This window comes from Phyllobates terribilis, unplaced genomic scaffold (genome assembly GCF_046119375.1).
Source record: "Phyllobates terribilis strain yellow unplaced genomic scaffold, ASM4611937v1 Scaffold_140__1_contigs__length_4765195, whole genome shotgun sequence".
Taxonomy (NCBI): Eukaryota; Metazoa; Chordata; class Amphibia; order Anura; family Dendrobatidae; genus Phyllobates; species Phyllobates terribilis.
Genome location: NW_027362900.1, coordinates 2324599 through 2346352, shown reverse-complemented (window position 1 = coordinate 2346352; position 21754 = coordinate 2324599). Strand labels below are relative to the sequence as shown.

Below are 21754 nucleotides of genomic sequence, written 5' to 3'. Positions count from 1 at the left end.
AATCCTTAACCCCGTCATGACATTTGACGTACCTATACATCATGGTCGAATGGGGTTCCCGACTGATGTTGTATAGGTACGACATGGGTATCATGCGTGGCACAGAAGCTGTGACAGCGTGATCGCTGCCGGGGTCTTGGCTACATGATAGCCAAGCCACAATTCTCATAGCCAGGTGCAGTGCCTGCACCTAGTGGTTTAACCCACTAAATGCTGCGATCGATATCAATCGCAATATTTAGTAGGCTAGGAGAGGTAAGGGATTCCCTCTCCTGTCCAACCATTGCCCCCAGAATGTCATCGAGAGGGCCCTATGGTTATCAAATCAACCCGAGGTCGTCATGATGACATCCAGTCTGCCAGCAACAGTGGTCTGCTTGGATCATGCCAGTAGCATGGGTAACTATCCTCCTAAACGTGCCTCTCTTGGGCTATAAGCCTACAATTTTAAGTGGGCAAGTAGAAACCAATACTAATTAAAAGCACCCTTGGACTGATGGGTGGAGTGCAGAGTCAGAAAAGGAGGCAGTCAAAACTCCATGGTAAACTGCAAGAAAACAAAGAACCTGACCAGCACCTCCATATAGTGTGAACAGGTGCATGCTGCAATGACTGCATAACATATAATAAGAAAGCACAGCAGCACACTGTAAGGGCCAAGACATGCAAACACTGAGAACAGAAGAGCTAAACTGCATTATTGCTAAATAAAATATACTTGCAAAAAATTAAGGTTCTTAGGCTTATAGCCCAAAAGAAGCATGTTTAGGAGGATAGTTACCCATCATGCGGAGGTCACTTTGCAGTGGTTGATGGGCATACATAAATTTGCCAAGAACCTTCATTTTTTTGTAAGATGCCAGTAGCATGGTCTAAGAGGCTTATGTCAGTGTAACACTGGTGTGATGCATTGCAGTGATGGTGCATAAAATTCTGTGACACACCTCTGGTGTCAATATGATCACTGCACCCATAGATGTCTTCATTGAGAGGTGTCGTTTATAAATGGGATCACTTAAGGGGGGGGTCTATGAAAAAGTTAAGCTAGCACCAGGACTTGTTCATCCAGAGCAGACGTCCTCAGGAGAGATTTGCTGCAGGATCAGCCTAGGGTCAGCGGTGCTAATACCCAGAGTCCATGTATATGCAGTAAGTGAATAGAAGAATGGTAGCACTCACCATAGGTATGTGGGATCTGCAATCTTTATTTGGATAGACATAAAGGAGAAGCGGTGCAGGAGGAGTGCGGGGAAGAACGTTACTGGACTGCGGCCATTTCACGTTTGATTGCGCTTCTACAGGTCCACTGTACATTATACGGATGTAGACCCGTAGAAGCTAAATCAAGCGTGAAACGGCCATAGTCCAGTAACGTTCTCTCCCGCACTCCTCCTGCACTGCTGTTCCTTTATGTCTTTATCCAAATAAAGACTGCAGATCCCGCATACTTATGGTGAGTGCTACCATTCTTCTATTCACTTAAGGGGGATTCTTCTGTTCTGGGACCTCAGGGGCTCTGCCAATGTGACATGGCACCCACAAAGCATAACAGAAAAATCTGCACTGTGAAATGGCGTTCCTTCCCTTCTGAGCTATGCACTGTGCCGCAAAAGTAGTTTTCGACCACGTATGGGGTATTGACGTATTCAGGAGAAATTGCATAATAAATTTTATTGTTTGTTTTCTTCAATTACAAACGTAGGGCCAAAGTAACATTTTGGTGGAAAAAATGATAATATTTCTTTTGCTCAGCTCAATGTTATACAATTCTGTGAATGCGGGGGCATTTATGCATATAGCATTTATGCATACTTTATCGAAGTGCCATAATTTAGCAAAGTGCCCTGGCAGTTAGAAAATGGCAGTTGGACAGGGCAGGAGACAGGTAAGACATGCAAGACAATTAAACAAACTTGCTTCCAGGTCATCTTTTTGGCAAACAGTATTCACCATTTGTATCTGTGCCATTTATACTCTGGTTGCTACGATCATCCACATTCACCGTTCACCCACAAATGCGGCACACTTCATCCATATTAATCCCTCACTCCTCTCTTCTCCTATGTACAGTTGTCATGCTCTCTTCACAATGTTATACCACGCAGATCCATTCATTCCCACCATACAACGCAGGAAACGCTCTCACAAATCACTCAATCATCTGCTCACTCTCTGTATCTTCCTTCTATTAGTCGCAGGTGATATTTCTCCCAACCCAGGACCCTCCAGTAATAATAACACTAACTCTTTCCCTGTTACATTCAGAAACCCTGCTAATCTCATTAATATTCCCTGCATATCTTCTGTCTCATTCAACTGTGCCCTTTGGAATGCACGCTCAGCTTGTAATAAACTCTCTTACATCCATGACTTTTTCCTCTCTAATTCCCTCAACCTTCTGGCTCTCACTGAAACCTGGATCCAGCAGTCGGACACCACCGCCGCTGCAGCTCTCTCCTATGGTGGCCTACATTTCTCTCATACCCCGCGACCTGACAACAGATCAGGTGGAGGTGTTGGTCTGCTTCTTTCAACAAAATGTACTTTTCAGGTTATCCCCCCTGTACCCTCCCTTATCTTCCCGTCCTTTGAGGCCCACACAGTCAGACTCTACCGGCCCTTCTCCCTGCGAGTGGCGGTTGTCTATCGCCCCCCAGGTCCCCCCCGTCAATTCCTGGATCACTTTGCTGCCTAGCTTACAAATTTTCTATCCTGCGACATCCCCACGATAATCATGGGAGACTTTAACATCCCAATTGGCGATCCTCTTTCCCCATCTGCCACGCATCTTTTATCATTAACCTCCTCCTTCGGCCTTTCACAGCTTGCTAATTCTCCTACACATGAGGACGGGAACACATTGGACCTGATCTTCTCCCGGCTTTGCTCAGTACATGACTTTACTAACTCTCCCCTTCCACTCTCTGACCATAATCTTCTTTCACTCTCTGTCAAGAACTGTGACTCTACTCAAGACACTCCCACCGTCCACACTTATAGAAATTTACGCGCCATTAACACCCAGAAATTTATAAAAAGGTTGCAATCATCATTGGCCCCAATCTCCTCCCTCTCATGTCCCGAATCTGCATTGAAGCATTATAACAAAATAATGCTATGCGCCCTGGATGAAGCCGCACCTCCTACACAAAGAACAATTCGGCATAGACGGCGACAACCCTGGCACACGCCTCAAACACGTCTTCTCCAGAGGTACTCCAGGTGCGCTGAACGGCTGTGGAGAAAATCAAATCTGCCCGAAGATTTCCTCCACTATAAATTTATGCTGAAAACATATAACTCTGCCCTTCACCTCTCCAAACAAACCTACTTTAACAACCTCATCATCTCACTTTCCAATAATCCTAAACGACTCTTTGACACGTTTCATTCTCTCCTCAATCAAACAGCACAGGCCCCGACCACCGACCTCAGCGCTGACGATCTGGCTAACTATTTCAAAGAAAAAATTGACCATATCCGACAGGAAATTTTCTCCCAATCCCCAAATGTTATGCATGTTCCCCCCCGCCACATTGTATCTTGCTCATTTTCAGACTTCGAACCAGTCACGGAAGATGAAGTGATCAGGCTCCTTGCATCTTCTCGCCCTACCACCTGCACCAGCGACCCTATTCCCTCACATCTCCTTCAGTCCCTTGCTCCAGCTGTCACCTCTCACCTAACTAAAATTTTCAACCTTTCCCTCTCATCTGGTATCTTTCCCTCTTCTTTTAAACACGCCAGCATACAACCATTACTTAAAAAACCATCCCTCGACCAGAACTGCACGGCCAACTACAGACCTGTTTCCAATCTTCCCTTTATCTCTAAACTCCTGGAACGCCTGGTCCACTCCCGTCTAATCCGCTATCTCTCAGACAACTCTCTTCTTGACCCTTTACAATCTGGTTTCCGCTCTTTACATTCTACTGAAACTGCCCTCACTAAAGTCTCTAATGATCTACTAACAGCTAAATCTAATGGTCACTACTCCCTGCTGATTCTCCTGGATCTCTCTGCAGCATTTGACACTGTGGATCACCAGCTCCTCCTCACTATGCTCCGCACTATTGGCCTCAAGGACACGGTTCTCTCCTGGTTCTCCTCTTATCTCTCTGACCGCTCCTTCTCTGTGTCTTTTGCCGGCTCCTCCTCCTCCCTACTTCCTCTTACTGTCGGGGTTCCTCAAGGATCAGTCCTAGGCCCCCTTCTTTTCTCCTTATACACCGCTCCTTTTGGACAAACAATCAGTAGATTCGGTTTTCAGTACCATCTCTATGCTGATGACACCCAATTATACACCTCTGCTCCGGACATCACCCCTGCATTACTACAAAAGACCAGTGATTGTCTTTCTGCTGTGTCTAACATTATGTCCTCCCTCTACCTAAAACTGAATCTGTCAAAAACTGAACTACTCGTCTTTCCTCCCTCCATTAATCTACCTGTGCCCGATATTGCCATCTCCGTTTGTGGCTCAACCATTACTCCCCAGCTACAAGCCCGCTGTCTTGGGGTCATTTTTGATTCAGATCTTTCTTTCACTCCGCACATCAAATCACTCGCTCGTTCATGTCATCTACACCTCAAAAACATCTCAAGAATCAGGACTTTTCTCACCTTTGACTCGGCAAAAACTCTTACTGTCGCTCTTATTCATTCTCGTCTTGACTATTGCAACGCTCTACTAATCGGTCTCCCTCTTACTAAACTCTCCCCTCTCCAATCCGTCCTGAACGCAGCAGCCAGGATCATATTCCTCGTCAACCGCTACTCAGATGCCTCTTCCCTGTGCCAGTCATTGCATTGGTTGCCCATCCAATATAGAGTTCGTTTTAAACTTATCACGCTTACCCACAAAGCGCTCCATGCTTCAGTACCCCCCTACATCTCCTCCCTTGTCTCAGTCTACCACCCTACACGTGCCCTCCGTTCTGCAAATGACTTGAAACTAAAATCCTCCATAATCCGAACTTCCCACTCCCGTCTCCAAGATTTCTCGCGTGCTGCGCCAATTCTCTGGAATGCACTACCCAGGACAGTTCGATTAATTCCCAATACCCACAGTTTCAAGCGAACCCTAAAAACACATTTCTTTAGACTGGCGTATCACCTAAACACACTCTGTCCATCCCAGCTTTCCCCCATATTAAAATCTTCTTCAACTTCGGGTTCAAACCAACCATGCACATAAAAGCCTCTGTCAGGACTGCACACATACTGGCTGGCGACCAGTCCATGTATTATTATTTATCCTATTCAGTATATCAAGGCTGCATTATACAATATATGTACTTTTTACCTTTTGTGTCTCCCCCACTTCCTCATAGACTGTACGCTCGCGAGCAGGGCCCTCACTCCGTTCGATATGAGATATGCTTATTCTGTATTGTCTGTATAAGTCCCCCCTAAAATTTGTAAAGTGCTGCGGAATATGTTGGCGCTATAAAAATAAACTATTATTATTATTATATTATTAATCGCCTGAGGGTTAAAAATGCTCACTACTCCCTTAGATGAATTCCTCTAGAGGTGTAGTTTCCAAAATGGGGTCACCTGAGGGGGTTTCTGCTGTTTTGGAATGTCAGCGGTTCTTTAAATGAGACATGGCGTCCACTACCTATTCCAGCCAAAATGGCGTCCCTTCCCTTCCGAGCCAATGCATTAGTTTTCCACCACATATGGGTTAACAGCTTACTCAGGAGAAATTGCACAATCAATTTTGGAGTCAATTTTCTCCTGTAACTTTTGTGAAAATAAAAAAATTGGGGCTAAAAACATTTTTGTGGGGAAAATTAGTTTTTTTTTTTATCACGCCTCATAAAGCACATTGGGGTTCAAAGTGCTCACCACACATTGGAAAAATGAGAAATTGATGATAAACTTTTAACCCTTCTAACTTCCTAACATAAAAAATTATGTTTCAATAATGGTGTTGATGGAAAGTAGGCATGTGGGATATGTTGTTATTTATTAACTATTTTGTGTCGCAGAACTCAGGTTCAAAGGCATAAAAATTAAAAGTTTGAAAATTGTGAAACTTTCTCCAAATTTCTGATATTTTCACAAATAAAAGCAAAAAATATCGTCCTAAATTTACCACTAACATGAAGAACAATTTGTCAAGAAAACTCAATCTCAGAATCAATGGGATCCGCTGAAGCTCCAGAGTTATTACCTCATAAAGTGATACTGCTCAGGAAGGTGAACAAACAGGCTCTGGGGAGAAAGGGTTAATAGGACTTACAGGAGGAACCGGTCCAGAAAGCAGAAGATCCATTAAGTACCTGCCACATACAGTATTCTGTGATAGAACTAGGAGATGATTAATGGCGTTGTGTGAGGACTTCTCTGGGCTTCTGTCCTTCATCCTGCAGTCGTCTGAATGGATCTAATGTGGACGGGAACCAACTAAGCCGCATTCTGTCCACAGCTGTTACCTCACTGTTCACACCACACAGAGACCCCAAAAGAGTCTCCGTGCTGAAGGGGTTAATGCCCCCCCAGCGCCCAGTAAAGGGGGATCTCCAGATACCTCCACCTGCAGAGCCGGTGGAGAAACTTCTCCGCAGTCAGTGACATTTCCGGCATTATTTGCCCCTCACTACTGGCACAATTACCCCGCGCCGCCTTTTCTACAGTTTTATGTGTGGATGCAACATGGGATTTTCCTGCTTGGAGACAAATAGACGACACATGAGGTGATTATTACCAGTTACTGGATGTCTACTATATGGCGGCATATGATTGTGCTATCCACTTCATACCAGGAGCTAAAATGCAGAAATCTCGTATGTTTAACCCCTTCCAGGGAGGGCGGCCTTGAAAAACTATATTCAGAAGAGTCCAGCTAAGCGCTCATACCCATACGTGTGAAAAAAAAATTCCGTATTCTGGACCGAAAAAACGATAGAGTTCCATGCGATTTTCATGAGAGGAAAATGTGATTTTTCGCACCTAACATCCGTATGGGTTTTTTTTCTCTGCAACTATTATTCTGCCATCATTTACAAGACCATTTACAGTGTTCTGTGCTACAGAATGATAATGTATCCATAAAAATCGGATGGCATACGGCTGGTCCCATTGACTTGCATTGGCGAGTCTCGTCCGATATACGCAGTATGCTGCGATTTTTTTCTCAGTCCAATTTCAACTGAGAAAAAAAATCACAGATGAGATGTACAGTACAGACCAAAAGTTTGGACACACCTTCTCATTTAAAGATTTTTCTGTATTTTCATGACTGTGAAAATTGTACATTCACACTGAAGGCATCAAAACTATGAATTAACACATGTGGAATTATATACTTAACAAAAAAGTGTGAAACAACTGAAAATATGTCTTATATTCTAGATTCTTCAAAGTAGCCACCTTTTGCTTTGATGACTGCTTTGCACACTCTTGGTATTCTCTTGATGAGCTTCAAGAGGTAGTCACCGGAAATGGTTTTCACTTCACAGGTGTGCCCTGTCAGGTTTAATAAGTGGGATTTCTTGCCTTATAAATGGGGTTGGGATCATCAGTTGTGTTGTGCAGAAGTCTGGTGGATACACAGCTGATAGTCCTACTGAATAGACTGTTAGAATTTGTATTATGGCAAGAAAAAAGCAGCTAAGTAAAGAAAAACGAGTGGCCATCATTACTTTAAGAAATGAAGGTCAGTCAGTGCAAAAAATTGGGAAAACTTTGAAAGTGTCCCCATGTGCAGTTGCAAAAACCATCAAGTGCTACAAAGAAACTGGCTCACATGAGGACCGCCCCAGGAAAGGAAGACGAAGAGTCACCTCTGCTTCTGAGGATAAGTTTATCCGAGTCACCAGCCTCAGAAATCGCAGGTTAACAGCAGCTCAGATTAGAGACCAAGTCAATGCCACACAGAGTTCTAGCAGCAGACACATCTCTACAACAACTGTTAAGAGGAGACTTTGTGCAGCAGGCCTTCATGGTAAAATAGCTGCTAGGAAACCACTGCTAAGGACAGGCAACAAGCAGAAGAGACAAGTTTTGGCTAATGAACACAAGGAATGGACATTAGACAAGTGGAAATCTGTGCTTTGGTCTGATGAGTCCAATTTGAGATCTTTGGTTCCAACCACCGTGTCTTTGTGCGATGCAGAAAAGGTGAAAGGATGGACTCTACATGCCTGGTTCCACCGTGAAGCATGGAGGAGGAGGTGTGATGGTGTGGGGGTGCTTTGCTGGTGACACTGTTGGGGATTTATTCAAAATTGAAGGCATACTGAACCAGCATGGCTACCACAGCATCTTGCAGCGGCATGCTATTCCATCCGGTTTGCGTTTAGTTGGACCATCATTTATTTTTCATCAGGACAATGACCTCAAACACACCTCCAAGCTGTGTAAGTGCTATTTGACCAAGAAGGAGAGTGATGGGGTGCTACGCCAGATGACCTGGCCTCCACAGTCACCAGACCTGAACCCAATCGAGATGGTTAGGGGTGAGCTGGACCGCAGAGTGAAGGTAAAAGGGCCAACAAGTACTAAGCATCTCTGGGAACTCCTTCAAGATTGTTGCAAGACCATTTCCAGTGACTACCTCTTGAAGCTCATCAAGAGAATGCCAAGAGTGTGCAAAGCAGTCATCAAAGCAAAAGGTGGCTACTTTGAAGAACCTAGAATATAAGACATATTTTCAATTGTTTCACACTTTTTTGTTAAGTATATAATTCCACGTGTGTTAATTCATAGTTTTGATGCCTTCAGTGTGAATGTACAATTTTCACAGTCATGAAAATACAGAAAAATCTTTAAATGAGAAGGTGTGTCCAAACTTTTGGTCTGTACTGTACCTCATAGATTAACATTGATCAGAGTGCAATCCGATTTATCGGATTGCTCTAGTCTGTTTTTCTTGCATAGGGCTCATACTCATCTGCGTGAAAAACGGATGAGTGCAATCCGATAAAAAATTGGATTGCACTCTGATCAATGTTAATCTATGAGTCCCTGCTCATCTGCACAAAAAATCGAAGCATGCTGCAATTTGCCACATATATCGGACAAGACTCGCCAATGCAAGTCAATGGGTGCGAGAAAAAAAAAACGGATGGCACAAGGACCATCCATATGGCATCCAATTTTTACGGATACATTACCATTCTGTAGCATATAACACTGTAAATGATTATCGAATAATAGTTGCAGAGAAAGCAAAATGCATTGCATACGGATGTCATATGGATGCTAGATGTGAAAAATCGCATTGTCCTCATGAAAATCGCATGACACTCATCCGATTTTCCGGTCCAGATATCGAAACGTTTTTCACACATATGGGTATGAGCCCTAAGGGTCATATACGGCCATCCACCTCTCCAGTCACAGAGGAGTGGGTGAAGATCTTAGGCAGCGCATTCAGGATGCTCAGGAAGGTTTACCTATGAACAAGCTTTATGTATTGCCCTCTTTACATGTACATCTTCTTAATGAAGAACATGATTCCGTTTTAGCTGGGCACGCGGGTTCGTCTGCCACTTGGAGATCTCTTTCTAGGTCCTTTTGGTGGCAGAATGCTCTTAAGGATATTGGAGAGTATGTTTGGAAATGCAAAGTCTGTGCCAGGGCTAAAGCCTCTCATCAAGCTCAGTGGGTTATCTCTTCCCTAACGATGTTTCGTTGCAGCCCTGGACCCACTTGTCCATGGACTTTGTCAATGATTTGCTTAACTCTGGTGGTATTACTGTCGTGTGGGTGGTGGTGGACCGTTTGAGCAAAAAGGTTCTTTTGGTCCTGCTTCAAAAGTTGCCAACAGCTAGGATCTTAGCAACTTTGTTCATTTCTCATAGATTAAATTTCATGGTGTTCCCAAAAATATAATTTTTCATTCAGGGGTTCAATTTCTGGCTAGTTTTTGCTCCAGATTGGGTAATAAGCTGCTTTTTTCTCTCAGTCTATCATACCGAGACTAATGGTCAACCAGAAGGATGAACCAGGAAATAGAGCAGTATTAGTGATGTTTTGTCTCCTCAAATCAGGAAGACCGGGTGGAATTTCTGCCCCTTATCGAGTGTGCTCTAAATAACCGTTCCTCAAAGGCTACCGGGACCTTGCTTTTTTTTAGCTGCTGTAGTTTTAATCCAGAGTTTGGGAATATTTCAGGATTACAATCATCCCTGCCAGTGGAGGAGAGATTTTGTCCCCAACTAATTAAGGTCCGGAGGGAGGACAAAAGGGTCTTTTTGGTAGCTAGTGACCAGGCCAAAAGTGGTGCTAACTGCAGACGTAGGAAAGCTTCTGTCTTTAGGGTGGGGGATATTGTGTGGTTGTCCTCAAAATATCTGCGCTTAAAGGTCACATATAGAAAGTTTGCACCTAAATTTGTAGGTCCTTATAAAATTATTACAAATTTAAATCATGTGACAGTTAAGTTGCAACTTCTTATTACCTGGAAAATCATAATTCTTTCCATTCTTCTCTTTTAAAAAAATTTGAGGGGACCTCAAGACATAAATAAGGTGGATTTGGAAGGGTGTTGGGAGTATGAGGTAGAGCGAGTTCTTAGTTCCAGGTGGGTCAGGCGCTGTCTGCACCATCTCGTTAAGTGGAAAGATTGTGCAGCAGTACACATTGGTACCAATGACAAAGTTAGAGGAAGGTGGAAGGTCTTTAAAAATGATCACAGGGAATTAGGAGAGAAGCTGAAGTACAGGACATCCAAGGTAGTGTTTGCAGAAATACAGCCGATTCCACTAGCGTCACTAGAAAGTTAGAGGGAACTTAAGGAGATAAATAAGTTGCAGGATAAAGGGTTTGGGTTCATGGAGAACTGGGCCTGCTTCTGTCGGCTACAGGCTCTACGATAAGGACAAACTGCACCTCAACTGGGAGGGTGCAGATGTGCTGCAGTGAAAAATGGTCAGATGGATGGAGGAGCTTTTAAACTAGGATCTGTGAGGAGGGAGGTTTTTTTGTGCAAATAAGGGCATAGAGTAGACAGAGAGAGAGAGAGACAGTAGGGGTCAATGAGGATTTAGGGGGCTGGGACATTCAAGGAAAGTAAGGAGGCAAGAAGGAGTAATAAATAGTTAATAGTAAATGTCTGCTGGCAAATGCAAGAGGTCTTGCAAACAAACCTAATGTCAGCCACAGATTACGATGTGGTGGGCATTACAGGAACCTGGCTAGAAAGCCATGACTGAGTGACAAACATAGAGGGTTACACTACATTCAAAAGGTTAGGAAAGAAAAAAAGGTGGAGGGGTGGGTATTTTCATTAAATCCAACTTAAGACCTGTGCTAAATGACGACATTGGAGTGGAGCTTCGACAATGTAGAGTCAGTATGGGTAAATGTACATGGAAATGCCAATAATGGAACGCTGCTAATTGGAGTTTGCTACAAGCCTTCTAATATAGCTGAACATGTAGAGGATGAAATGCTGCAACAAAAAAAAGTCATGGTCAAAGTGTTGGCTTCCTTAAAATTGTTCCAAAAAATGAAGTAATTCTCCCAGAAAATTACTGCAATTACACATTTTGCTATACATGTTTATTTCCTTTATGTGTATAGGAAGAACAAAAAAAAACAGATTAAAAAAAGGCAAAGTGAACATAATTTCACACAAAACCACCAAAAATGGGCCGGTCAAAATTGCTGCCACCTTTTGTCAAAATTGTGGGGTGTGGGTAAACAACTTCGTTTCAAGCATGTGAAACTCGTTCATACTCAATTGTGGCAAGTAACAGGTGTGGGCAACATGAAAATCACACCTGAAACCAGATAAAAAGGGAGAAGTTGATTCAATCTTTGCATAGTGTGCATGCGTGTGCCACACTAAGCATGGAGAACAGAAAGAGAACAAGAGAACTGTTTGAGGACTTGAGAACCAAAATTGTTCTAATCTTGAAATTCTTGATATTTTTCAAGTCCATCTCCAGAGATCCGGATGTTCCTTTGTCCATGGTGCACAACATAATCAATACATTTACAACCCATGTCACTGTAGCTAATCTCCCTGGATGTGGACAGAAGAGAAAAATTGACGAAAGGTTGCAACGCAAGATAGTCCAGATGGTGAATAAGTAGCCCCACCAAAGTTCCAAAGAAATTCAAGCTGTCTTGCATGCTCAGGGTGCATCAGTGCCAGCGTGAACTAACCATTAACATTTGAATTAAATGAAACGCTATGGCAGGAGAATAAGGCGGACCCCACTGCTGACACTGAGGCATAAAAAAGCTACACTGTAGTTTGCCAAAATGTACATGAGTAAGCTGAAACCCTTCTGGGGAAAAGTCTTGTGGACAGAGGAGACCAGTATAGAGCTTTTCGGTAAAAAACACTTCGTTCTACTGTTTAAACAGAATGAAGCCTACAAAGAAAAGATCACAGTAACTACAGTGGAATATGGTGGAGGTTCAAAGATGTTTTGGAGTCGTTTTGCTGCCTCTGACATTGGGTGCCTTCACTGTGTGCAAGGCATCATGAAATCTGAAGATTACCAAAGGATTTTGTGTGGCAATCTAGTGCCTAGTGTCAGAAAGCTGGGTTTGCGTTCTAGGTCATGGGTTGCCAGCATGACGTTATACTTACAGTTAGGTCCATATATATTTGGACAGAGACAACATTTTTCTAATTTTGGTTCTAGACATTACCACAATGAATTTTAAACAAAACAATTCAGATGCAGTTGACGTTCAGACTTTCAGCTTTCATTTGAGGGTATCCACATTAAAATTGGATGAAGGGTTTAGGAGTTTCAGCTCCTTAACATGTGCCACCCTGTTTTTAAAGGGACCAAAAATAATTGGACAATTGACTCCAAGGCTATTTCATGGACAAGTGTGGGCAATCCCTTCGTTATGTCATTCTCAATTAAGCAGATAAAAGGCCTGGAGTTGATTTGAGGTGTGGTGCTTGCATTTGGAAGCTTTTACTGTGAAGTAAACATGCGGTCAAAGGAACTCTCCATGCAGGTGAAACAAGCCATCCTTAAGCTGCAAAAGCAGAAAAAACCCATCCGAGAAATTGCTACAATATTAGGAGTGGCAAAATCTACAGTTTGGTACATCCTGAGAAAGAAAGAAAGCACTGGTGAACTCATCAATGGAAAAAGACCTGGGCGCCCACGGAAGACAACAGTGGTGGATGATCGCAGAATAATCTCCATGGTGAAGAGAAACCCCTTCACAACAACCAACCAAGTGAACAACACTCTCCAGGAGGTAGGCGTATCAATATCCAAATCTACCATAAAGAGAAGACTGCATGAAAGTAAATACAGAGGGTTCACTGCACGGTGCAAGCTACTCATAAGCATCAAGAATAAAAAGCCTAGACTGGACTTTGCTAAAAATCATCTAAAAAAGCCAGCACAGTTCTGGAAGTACATTCTTTGGACAGATGAAACCAAGATCAACCTCTACCAGAATGATGGAAAGAGAAAAGTATGGCGAAGGCGTGGTACAGCTCATGATCCAAAGCATACCACATCATCAGTAAAACACGGCGGAGGCAGTGTGATGGCGCGGGCATGCATGGCTGCCAGTGGCACTGGGTCACTAGTGTTTATTGATGATGTGACACAGGACAGAAGCAGCCGAATGAATTCTGATGTAGTCAGAGCCATACTGTGTGCTCAGATCAGCCAAATGCAGCCAAACTGATTGGTTGTTGTTTCATACTACAGATGGACAATGACCCAAAACATAAAGCCAAAGCAACCTAGGAGTTTATTAAAGCAAAGAAGTGGAATATTCTTGAATGGCCAAGTCAGTCACCTGATCTCAACCCAATTGAGCATGCATTTCACTTGTTAAAGACTAAACTTCAGATAGAAAGGCCCACAAACAAACAGCAACTGAAAACCACCGCAGTGAAGGCCTGGCAGAGCATCAAAAAGGAGGAAACACAGCGTCTGGTGATGTCCATGAGTTCAAGACTTCAGGCAGTCATTGCCAACAAAGGGTTTTCAACCAAGTACTAGAAATGAACATTTTATTTACAATTATTTAATCTGTCCAATTACTTTTGGTCCCTTTAAAAACAGGGTGGCACATGTTAAGGAGCTGAAACTCCTAAACCCTTCATCCAATTTTAATGTGGATACCCTCAAATGAAAGCTGAAAGTCTGAACTTCAACTGCATCTGAATTGTTTTGTTTAAAATTCATTGTGGTAATGTCTAGAACCAAAATTAGAAAAATGTTGTCTCTGTCCAAATATATATGGACATAACTGTATATTCTATGATATACTGATGCTGATATTGTCCTGGTTAATCGTTTTTTTTTTGTTTGTTTTTTGCATTTTTGTAATTGAAAATTATTTAATCTTTCAATAAAAATTTAATTTTGAAAAAGGCTTCTCCCCTGTGTGACTTCCCTGATGTTTATTAAGAGTTGCTTTCCGCGTAAAATATTTCCCACATTCTGAACTTGAAAAAGGCTTCTCCTCTGTATGAGTTCTCTGGTGTATAACAAGACTGTATTTCGGTTTAAAATATTTCCCACATTCTGAACATGAAAAAGGCTTCTCCTCTGTATGAGTTCTCTGGTGTATAACAAGACCGTATTTCTGTTTAAAATGTTTACCACATTCTGAACATGAAAAAGGCTTCTCCCCTGTGTGACTTCTCTGATGTTTATTAAGAGCTGCTTTTCGTGTAAAATATTTTCCACATTCTGAACATGAAAAAGGCTTCTCCTCTGTATGAGTTATCTGGTGTATAACAAGACCGTATTTCTGTTTAAAATGTTTACCACATTCTGAACATGAAAAAGGCTTCTCCCTTGTGTGACTTCTCTGATGTTTATTAAGAGCTGCTTTTCGTGTAAAATATTTCCCACATTCTGAACATGAAAAAGGCTTCTCCTCTGTATGAGTTATCTGGTGTATAACAAGACTGTATTTCTGTTTAAAATGTTTACCACATTCTGAACATGAAAAAGGCTTCTCCCCTGTGTGAGTTCTGTGGTGTTTAACAAGATTGCATTTCTGTTCAAAATGTTTACCACATTCTGAACATGAAAAAGGCTTCACCCCTGTGTGAGTTCTGTGGTGTTTAACAAGACTTGATTTCTGGTTAAACCGTTTCCCACATTCTGAACATGAAAAAGGCTTCTCCCCTGTGTGAGTTCTCTGGTGCCTAACAAAATTTGATTTGTGGTTAAAACATTTCTCACATTCTGAACATGAAAAAGGCTTCTTCTCAGTGTGAATTCTCTGGTGAATAACTAAATCTGATTTCTGGTAAAAACATTTCTCACATTCTGAACAGGAAAAAGGCTTCTCCCCTGTGTGAATTCTCTGGTGACTAACTAAATATGATTTCTGGTAAAAACATTTCTCACATTCTGAACATGAAAATGGCTTCTCCCCTGTGTGAGTTTTCTGGTGCTTAACAACATTGGATTTTTTTGTAAAACATTTCCCACATTCTGAACATGAAAAAGGCTTCTCCCCTGTGTGAGTTCCCTGGTGTTTAACAAGATCTGATTTCTTGTTAAAATATTTCCCACACTTGGAACAAGAAAATCTATTCTCGGCTGTGTGAATTTTTTGATGTTTAGGAAAAGATTTTTCGAGAGGAAAACTATTTCCATATTCTAAAAATGTCTTCTTTGCTTTAGGATCAGTTTGTTTTTTAATGCTTAATTTGTGACTATGATTTTCCTTAGTAGTTGGTAATGAATCAGAAGACAGGACCTGTTTCAAAGAATCAGATGACAAATCTTTGCTGTGAAGGGATGATGGTATATCTGGAGTAATGGCATTCACTTCAATTGTATCCTGTGGGATCTCAAGATCTTCTGATTTAAAAATTGAAGATGTCAGCTGTCCTTCTGATCTCCAGGTACAGTCATCTGCTAAGATAAAAATCTATTATTTTTCAATAAAATATCCTTGGATTTTATTTTTTTAAATTTCTACTTAAACTGTCTATAATAATGGCAAGCTATGTACCATATTTTTCGGACTATAAGACACACCGGACCATAAGACGCACCTAGGTTTTAGAGGAAAATAAAAAAATAAAAATTTGAGCAAAAAATGTGGTCATGATGCACTTTTAAGGGGGAGGGGGGTCTTCTGCTGACACTGGTATAGGGGTAATGTCCCCCAATTCTGAAAATATCCCCCATCCTGGTATATATGCCGCCCCCTTCCTTTTATACGTGGTCCCCATCCCCATCCTGGTATGCCTGGCATCCCTCCATCCTGGTATGCATGGCACCCCTCATCCTTATCCTGGTATGCATGGCACCCCTCATACCTATCCTGATATGCATGGCACCCCTCATCCCTGTCCTAGTATGCATGGTACCCCTCATCCCTATCCTGGTATGCATGGCACCCCTCATCCCTGTCCTGGTATGCATGGCACCCCTCATCCCTGTCCTGGTATGCATGGCACCCCTCATCCCTGTCCTGGTATGCATGGCACCCCTCATCCCTGTCCTGGTATGCATGGCACCCCTAATCCATGTCCTGGTATGCATGGCACCCCTTATCTCTGTCCTAGTATGCATGGTACCCCTCATCCCTGTCCTGGTATGCATGGCACCCCTAATCCCTATCCTGGTATGCATGGCACCCCTCATCCCTGTCCTGGTATGCATGGCACCCCTCATCCCTGTCCTGGTATGCTTGGCACCCCTAATCCCTGTCCTGGTATGCTTGGCACCCCTAATCCCTGTCCTGGTATGCATGGAACCCCTAATCCCTGTCCTGGTATGCATGGCACCCCTAATCCCTATCCTAATATGCATGGCACCCCTAATCCCCATCATGCTGCACATTAAAAAAAAATAAACACTCCTACTCACCTTTCTTCTCTCTCCTCCAGCGCTGCATCCTGTCTGCCTGCACTGATCTCTCCATGTGAGCCGTGCATGACGTCACTGCCATGCGCGGCTCACAAGGAGAGATTAGCTGCTGGAAGTCACTGCTTCCCACGCCGGGACTGTGTGCGCGGGGAGCAGTGACTTCACTCTACTTCATAGCCGGCACATAGCGGAGCCGCGCTGCGGCTGCTGGCTATCTCCTGTGCCCGCTCATTAAAGGGCATGAATATTCACCCCCTCCCCATGCCCATGGGCGTGGAGAGAGGTTGAATATTCAAGCCCTTTAACAGAGGGCATAGGAGAAAAAAAAGGAGGAAAAAAGTGCGTCTTATAGTCCGAAAAATACGGTAAATACATTGAATTAATTATTCACCAAGACACTGACATTTCAAAATCTAATAGAAAACCTCATAGGATGAACCAGTAGAGCGTGGTTTTCAACTGTTTGTTCATTCTGCCTCTCAAATATGGAATAAAAAGCCACCAAATTATGTAGGCATCAATAATACCAATAAAAACTTCTACTCATCTCACAAACAACAAGCCCCACTCAGGTCCATCGTCTGTAAATGGAAAAAATCATAGTTACCGGTAACAGGATTTTACAGAGCCCATGACAGCACCACCTGAGAGATGGTATCCGCCCACCCAGGACAGGAAACCTGCTGCATAAAAAAGGCGGTACCTCTCCTCCACATCAGTTTTGTTTTAGAGCATGAGAGGACCTTCAGACAGTATGTTAGTACACAACTACCACCAATAAAACATTTCTCACTATACATCCATATATGGAGAACACCATAAGTGATCAAAAAAGGGGGGGAATATAAGGGTGCTGTCATGGGCTCTGTAAAATCCCGTTAGGTAACTATGATTTTTTTCCCCTTCTCCTACGATAGCACCACCTGAGAGATTTATATAGAACAGACACCTTAGGGATGGATCACCGCTTGCAACACCTTTCTCCCAAAGGATAGATCAGCAGATGAAGAAAGATCAAGCCGGTAATGGTTATAGAAGGTAGAAGGAGATTACCATGTTGCTGCCTTACATATGTTATCAATGGACACTTCCGCCTTCTCAGCCCAGGAGGCTGCACCAGCTCTGTGGAATGGCCCTTCAGGTTCTCTGAAACCGGCACATTACTAGGGAAATATGCTAAGCTAACGGCGTCCCTGATCCATCTAACTATAGTTCCCCTTGTAACTTTAAGTCCCTTACTAGCTCGCTGAAAGGAGACAAATACAGCATCACTTCTCCTCCAAGGCCTTGTTACCTCCAAATACTGAACCAAAACAGTCTAACATCTAGAGTATAAAGCCTCTGCTCCTCTAAATCTTTTGGGTTAGGATACAATGAGGGGAGAATGATCTCCTGTGTTCTGTGGAGGCCACCTTCGGAAAATAGGCCGGGTCTGGTCTTAATGTAACTCCATCTACAGTGACCTGTGTAAAAGGATGATTTACTGACAGAGCTTGTAAGTCACTACCTCTACGGGCTGATGTTAGCGCTATCAGTATCACTGTGTTCAGAGTGAGAGTTCTTTCTGTCACGCTTCCTAAGTGCTCAAATAGGAGACTTAGTCAGGGCTTCCAGGACCAGGTTTAGATCCCAGGGAGGCATTCTCGGGGTAGCAATAGGTCTGGATCTATTGCACGCCTTTTTAAACCTGATAACCCATCTATCTGCTGCCAAATTATAGTTATATAAAGCTCCAAGCGCTGATACCTGTACCTAAAGGGTACTGGTAGCCAACCCCATATCTAAGACCCTTTGAAGAAATTCCAGAATAGCTTTATAGGAATTTTAACCTTAGCTGACTGCGCCGAAAGAGATAGGACATGGTCAAAATTCCTACCATAGATCTTAGTCGTCACACTGCTTTTGAGCAGAGTAGTGACTAGACCTGGGGAAAACCCTTCCTGGATTAGTAACGACCTTTCAAACTCCAGGCCATCAAATTCCCAACCTCTGAAGATGGAAGCCTGGGCCTTGCTTAAGGAGATCTGGAGCATCTGGAAGGACCCATGGATCTGACTGGGACATCCTCTTTATCCAGGTGAACCAGGGTCTCTTGGACCAGAATGGGGCGATTAGTATGACCCTTGCCTGCTCCTCTCGGATCTTCCTCAAAATCGTTGGCATTAACATTAGTGGGGGGAAAGCATAGGCTAGGCCAAAGCTCCAGGGTATTTTTAATGCATCTAATGCATAGGGTCTTTCTTTTGGATTTAAGGAGCAGAAGATCATTGTTTTTCTGTTTCGTTTGTTTGCGAAAAGATCTATTTCTGATTGACCCCAGCAATCCACAATTTGCTGGAATACTGTTGGATTCAGCTCCCATTCGCCCTGATTCAGTATATTCTGACTCAGAGAATCTGATCTTTAGTTTTCTTTGCCTCTTATTTGCAGAGCCGAGAGCATAAATTCATGTTGTTCTGCAAACTGTAGAATCTGATCTTTCACTAACATGAGAGGTCAGGATCTCGTGCCCCCCTGATGATTGACATAGGCAACTGTTGTCCTGTTGTCGGACATAATTCGGATGTGTTGTCCCTGTAGTTGGGAACTGAACTTCATCACAGCATTCTTTACCGCCGACGGCTCCTTCATGTTTTGAGGAGAAGGCTTTCTTGCTGTCCGACCAGATTCCTTGTATTACACGATCTCCCAGATGTGCTCCCAGCCATCTGAGCTTGAGTCCGCTGTAATTATGTCCCTGACCTGATACGACCAAGGAACTCGCTGTGACAGGTTCTCCCGATCCAGCCACCATGCGATTGAGCTGATGGCTGTATTGGAAAGTGTCATCTTCCTGTCTAAGTGTCCCCTGAGTTGTTTCTCTGCTGCTAGGATATCTTGCTGCAGATATCAGGAGTGTATCGGAGCCCACTGAACTGCTGGGATACATGATGTCATTGTACCTAAAAGAGACATTGCTTGGATGGATTCCTGACTACTCCTGAGGCTAGGGACGTAATTCTGTTTTTCTTGTCTTCTGATAACAGACAAGTCTATCCCTCTGAGTCCAAGATAAGCCCTAAAAAAGACGGAACCTTCCGAGGCTCCAGGCTTGACTTCTCTAGATTCAGTATCCATCCAGGATTGATCAGGCTGGCTCTGACTCTTATCAAGAGAGCATTGAAAACTCGCATTGACCTGCCTACTACCAGGAAGTCGTCCAGGTAAGGGACAACTAGAGTATCTTGTTCTCTCAAATGCGCCATGACCTCCAGAATGATCTTCGTAAAGATTCTTGGAGCCATGGAGAGGCCAAAGGACAGAGCTGTGAACTGAAATTGCCTCACATGATTGATGATATACACAGCTACTCTCCGATACCGCTGGTATCCTGTATGGATTGGGACGTGGTAATAGGCGTCCTTCAGGTCAAGGACACTCATATAACAACCCAGGAACAACACCTTTATGGCTGATATTATAGATTCCATCTTGAAGGGTCTGTAGATTAGAAAGTTGTTTAGGCTCTTCAAGTTGATTATGGTTCTAAAGGAGCCTTCTGGCTTCTTTATCAGAAACAGGGGCGAATAGAATCCTTTCCCCTGCTCGCTTATTAGTCTCTCTCAGAACCTTCTTTTCCACTAGGTTTAATACCTCTTGCTCCAGGGCTGTTTGCGCTCTGGGCCTCCTGGGAGACGAAATCCTGAAGGTCTGCAGGGGAATGGATCTGAATTCCAGTCTCAGTCCTGTCTTTATAATTCCTAATATCCAGGCACTGGATGTAATTTTTTCCCAGGTAGGCAGGAAGTGGGACAGTCTTCCTCCTACCTGGGGAGGCCCATCACTTAGGGGATTTTCTGTTCTCAGAGGAAGGACCTCCGAACATGAAGCCTCCACTCCTCGTCCTTCCATCTGACCTGGTCTCTGGAAAATGTACCTATGCTATACTTCCTTTTACGAAAGGAAGTCTTGTACTGAGGCATCAACACACTGGAAAACCAGTGTTTCTTATCTGCGGCTTTAAGCAGTATGTCATCCAGAGCTTTGCCAAAAAGAAACTCCCCTTCACACGGGATTGAACACAGTTTCATCTTAGACTGTACATCACCTGACCAGCTCTTGAGCCACAGAGCTCTGCGAGCTGCATTGGATAAATTCGCTGATCTGGCGGCCAGCCTTACTGAATCTGCCGACGCGTCCGCGAGGAAGGCAGCCGCCCCCTGCATTAGCGGAAGACTGGCCAGGATATTTTCCCTTGGAATGTCCCCTTTAATCTGGTCTTCTAGCTGCTGCAACCAGACCATCATTGACCTGGCTGTGCAAGTGGCTGCGACTGCCGGTTTCAATGCTCCCGCTGGTCACTCCCAGGTTCGTTTTAATAAGGTTTCCGCTTTTTTATCAAGAGGATCCTTGAAAGCTCCTAAATCCTCAGACAGCAGGGTGGATTTTTTTTTTTAGAGAATTTTGATACTGTCACGTCAATTTTGGGGGTTTTATCTCACCTGGTTGATTCTTCTTCCTCAAACGGGTATCTTCTCTTTGAAGTTGATGGTAACTGCCCTCTCCTATCAGGTCTTTTCCATTCCATGTCGATGAACAATCCTCTCATTGACGGACAATGTGCACCTCTTCTTCTGATCCAGACCCCCAAACATGATGTCCTGAACAGTCCTAGGGGTCTTGGTATCGGCTATGCCCATAGTTGTTCTGATGGCTTTAATCAGCTTATCCGTGTTTTGCACTGGAAAACACGGCCTACCTCCTGTATCGCTATCTGAGGAAGATGATGATGATAAGAATGACGAGTAGTTAGGAGAGGAAATAAGACTTCCCCTTGCCCTGGAATACTACAGATTCTTCTGAGTCTGATGTATGACGTTTCAGCTTCCTACTCTTTTTACGTGTAGCCAACGTCTTTAGGGAGTCCCTAACCTCCGTCTGGATTAAAGATTTTAAATCCATAACAAAATTAGGTGTTTCCT

The 21754-nt window shown here is 43.4% G+C and overlaps 1 protein-coding gene across 1 annotated transcript in view; it reads left to right on the top strand.

Moving 5' to 3' along the window:
- The window catches only part of LOC141205535 (oocyte zinc finger protein XlCOF8.4-like), a 60977-nt gene that overhangs the window by 21497 nt on the left and 17726 nt on the right, over window positions 1-21754 (top strand). The window contains exons 5-6 of the mRNA XM_073664103.1: window positions 20640-20799; window positions 21059-21140. Coding sequence (XP_073520204.1) covers window positions 20640-20799; window positions 21059-21140 — 242 coding nt within the window. The remainder of the gene's footprint in view (window positions 1-20639; window positions 20800-21058; window positions 21141-21754) is intronic.